General features: G+C 38.3%; 1 protein-coding gene across 1 annotated transcript in view; it reads left to right on the top strand.

The window, feature by feature from the left end:
• The first annotated feature begins 2359 nt into the window (after positions 1–2359).
• LOC106881399 (isoamyl acetate-hydrolyzing esterase 1 homolog) overlaps positions 2360–4035 on the top strand; it is a 202339-nt gene continuing 200663 nt past the window's right edge. The window contains exon 1 of the mRNA XM_052968750.1: positions 2360–2472. Coding sequence (XP_052824710.1) covers positions 2422–2472 — 51 coding nt within the window. The 5' untranslated portion in view covers positions 2360–2421. The remainder of the gene's footprint in view (positions 2473–4035) is intronic.

Below are 4035 nucleotides of genomic sequence, written 5' to 3'. Positions count from 1 at the left end.
TATTCATTTATTCCAGAAAAAATTTTGCAAAAATGTTACAGCTGTTCAAAGTTTGATAATTTCCAGAATTTTCAGCCAGTCAGAAAACAGCGCGTTCGCTACCTCTTTCCCTTATTTTGATCAATTTCTGTCTTGTGGCTAAAGAAAATATTACCCCCATTTTTTTTTTCACAGAGGTCTAGGCCCAAAGAGGAATAGCAATGTCTTCAAGAAAGTACTTAATCGGATACCAGAAACACCAACTCAAGGAAAAGTAGTCTAACGAAATTTCTAAATGACAAAAATTATCAAACTATTTTACAATGTCAAGTAAAAGTTTGTCATCACCTGCAACTGAAACAAGCCGTGCAAGCACCAGTGAAGTCAATGATAGTGCACAAACTATAAGTGTTCTGTTTAGCAATAATCAACCTACTGTTGACACTTTTGGTACAGATGATGATCACTGTGGTCAAAAGCTTCAAGAAAAGAGAGAGCAGAAACAGGAAGCAAATTTAGTGATTTCGAAGAATACAGTGACCTGGCAAATTGGCCCCTAAGAATTGATAATGGTTTTATAGAAAACTGTTTAATGCAAGACATCAGCTTTTTTTGTTTTGTTTTTTTTCAAAATAAAAAACCAGATAATGTATATATTGAATCCAACAAGATTTACAAAGAGCAAAATCGAAGTTTCTCAAACAAGTACTTTGAAAACAGATTAAAAATAGGTTAGACTGTGATGAGATCCTGGCTAGTTTACTCAAAGAGCAAAAGCTATATATACTGTTTCGTTTGCAGAAACTTTTCTAAGTGCCAAAAATCACTGACAAGGGGTAGGTTTTCTGATTGGATGAATATACTCAGAACTCGAGAAAATCATGAAGACAACATGGAACATAAAAGAGCGATGTTGAACTGGCCAACATGAAAATCAAATAAAAACTCTGTAGATCAGCAACTTGGGAGGAACAGTTGAAAAAAAACATGTAGTACTATTTTGAAGTACTAAAAAGAGTTGTTGCCATTATGAAGTCTTAAAGTGAAAGAGGTTTAGCATTTCGAGATCATGAGGAAAAGTGGCCCTCCCCAAACAATAGAAATTTCTTGCGGTTCATTGAGCTTATTGTGGAGTTTGACCCTACTAACTACTTCTACAACTACTACTAGTGCTACCAATACTGCTGCTTCTGCTCATTTTACTCCTACTTGTACTATTGTTAGCATTACCACTGTAATACTGCTGTCGCTACTACTAGTAATACTGCTACTACTACAACTACTACTGCTGCTGTTAGCACTGCTGTTACTACTACTACTACTACTACTACTACTACTACTACTACTACTACTACTACTATTTCTATCACTACTACTATAAATACTGCTACTACTTTTACTACGACTACTACTACTACTGTTACTACTGCTATTACTACTACTAATAGTACTAATACTACTAGCAGAAGTGCTGATAGAACTGCTACAGCTCCTGCTGCTATTCCTACTACTACTATCACCATTACTTTTATTTCTTTTGCTGATACTACAACTATTAATACTGCTACTACAACTGCTGCTTCTCCCACTGCTTGCGCTAGTACTGCATCTGCTACTGCAACTACCAGTACTACTACTACAACTTCTAGTACTGCTGTTACACCTGCTGCTGCTTCTCCTCCTCCCCTCCTCCTCCTACTACTACTATTGGTGATACTACAATTACAACTACAGCCGCTATTCCTATTGGTGATACTACAATTACAACTACTACTACTGCTAGTACTGGCAGTACAACTGCTACTACTACTACTACTACTACTACTACTACTACTACTACTACTACTACAGTTGCTGCTACCACTACTACTACTGCTGCTGCTACAATCACTACTTCTACTGTTTCTACTAATACTACGACTACTATTGCTGCTGCTACAGCTACTACTGCTACTTCTACTACTACTACTACCACTGCTATTACTCCTCCTCCTCCTCCTACTACTACTACTACTACTATTGGACTACTACTACTACTACTACTACTACTACTACTACTACTACTACTACTACTACTACCACTACTATTACTGCTGCTACTACTAATACTGCTACACTTATTGCTGATACTACAACTTCTGCTACTACTACTGCTCTTAATACTTATACTACTACAACTACTGATACTGTTGCTGCTGCTACTACTACTACAAGTACTACTACTACTACCACTACAGCCATTACTGCTAATACTACTACTGTTACTCCTACTAAGACTACTCCTACTGCTGTTATTATTACTGCTGCTGCTACTACTACTACTACTACGCCTTCTTCTACTATTACTACTACTACTCCTTATACTGTACAACTACTATTATTACTACTACTACTACTTGTATTACTATCAGGCTGAGTAAAAAGTAAGCGACGTTTTGAAACATGAAATTCATTACAATATATTTCAACAATGCGGAAATTTTATTCATCAAAGTAAGTACCATTACAATCAACACATTTTTGCCAACGTGTTACAAGTTTGTTTATTCCAGTAACATAAAAATCTGGAGTTCTGGAGCTGATAAACTCTTTGAACACACTTTCAGCATCAGTTTGATTTTTTTAACTCCTTCTCTCGCAGGAAACCATCAAGGTACTTGAAAAAGTGGTAGTCGGTAGGAGAAAGGTCTGGGGAATAAGCTGGGTGGGGAAGAATTTCTGGAGCGTCATTGGTCGAGCATTGTCATGAAGCGTCATGTGGTCGAGCATTGTCATGAAGAATGATTGGCCCTCTTCTGTTGACCAGTCTCAGACGGAGGAGTAGCAGTTTTTCGTTCATTTTGGCAATTTCATGGCAATATGTTTAGCAGTTTTTCCGGGTTTTAAGAAGTGATAGTGGATGAGTCCAGCAGTACACCACCAAACAGTCACTATAACCTTCATTTTGAAGAGCTCGGGTTTCGGGAAGATTTTCGGTGCTTCATTTTGGTCCAACCATTGCGAAGAAGGTTTTTTTTTTTTATTATTGTACAAAATCAACTTTTCATCGCAAGTTACAATACGGTCGAGAAATGGATCAGTCTGGTTACGGAGAAGCGACGAGCAAATTTCATATCTGCGCATTTTCTGATTATCATTTACATCGTGTGGTGCCTATTTGTCAAGCTTTTTTGATTTTCCGATCGCATGCAAATGGTTGCAAGCAGTTTTCTGGTTAATTTGAAGTTCTTTTGCCAGTTCTCGAGTGGTTTTACATGGATTTTTCTAAATGACGGTCTTTTATTGACCGTCATCGAAAACAGATGGATGTCCACTACGCTCACGATCTTCAAGACTCAAGTCTCCACTGCGAATTCGTTTAAATCATTTTCAAGGTGACCACTCACTAGTCATTTCGTCACTAAAAGTTTCGGTGATATCGCGAGCAACTTCAGCTGCTTTACGTCCTTTTTCGAAGTTGAATAGCAAAATTGCTCGAATATCGCGCTTTGACAGTTCCATTTCAGATGATTGTATCAACTTTTTCTCCACTGCCCACAGGGGGCCAAACATAGAGGGATGGTTCAAAAGAGGGAGGGGTCGATGGTGCGTATGGTTTTTACACAGGGGTGAAAACTTTAAAATCTATGTAATAGAATGATAAACAAATGATAAGCAAAACAAATACACAAACAATGAAGTTGGCGACAGGTTTTGCCTCGGCCCCACAAGACCCGTGTCACTACTGTAACCTTTAGTATAACCTTATGGATACACTATGTAGGTTCATTCATTCGCAACAAACTCGCCGCAGCCTTCCATCTTTTTCCATATACATCAGGTGACAACAGGTATTTTCTCTCCATCCTTATTTTCCTCTTAAGGTAGTAGATGAGGTAATGGACCAGTCCAAGGCTGGAGATGAATGTGCCTGTCACGATTCCTTTCACGCAGGTCTTCCATACCGCTTCTTTCGCTATAGCGATCACAACGAAAAAACAAGCCTTGCCTTCTTTGTTAAAAGAGGAAGGAGGAACCATCTTTACAATCGACTCAGGAAGTAACGACCGAACGAAC

This window comes from Octopus bimaculoides, chromosome 6 (genome assembly GCF_001194135.2).
Source record: "Octopus bimaculoides isolate UCB-OBI-ISO-001 chromosome 6, ASM119413v2, whole genome shotgun sequence".
Lineage (NCBI taxonomy): Eukaryota > Metazoa > Mollusca > Cephalopoda > Octopoda > Octopodidae > Octopus > Octopus bimaculoides.
Note: the sequence above shows the minus strand (reverse complement) of the source record. Positions and strands in the feature narration are given on the sequence as shown.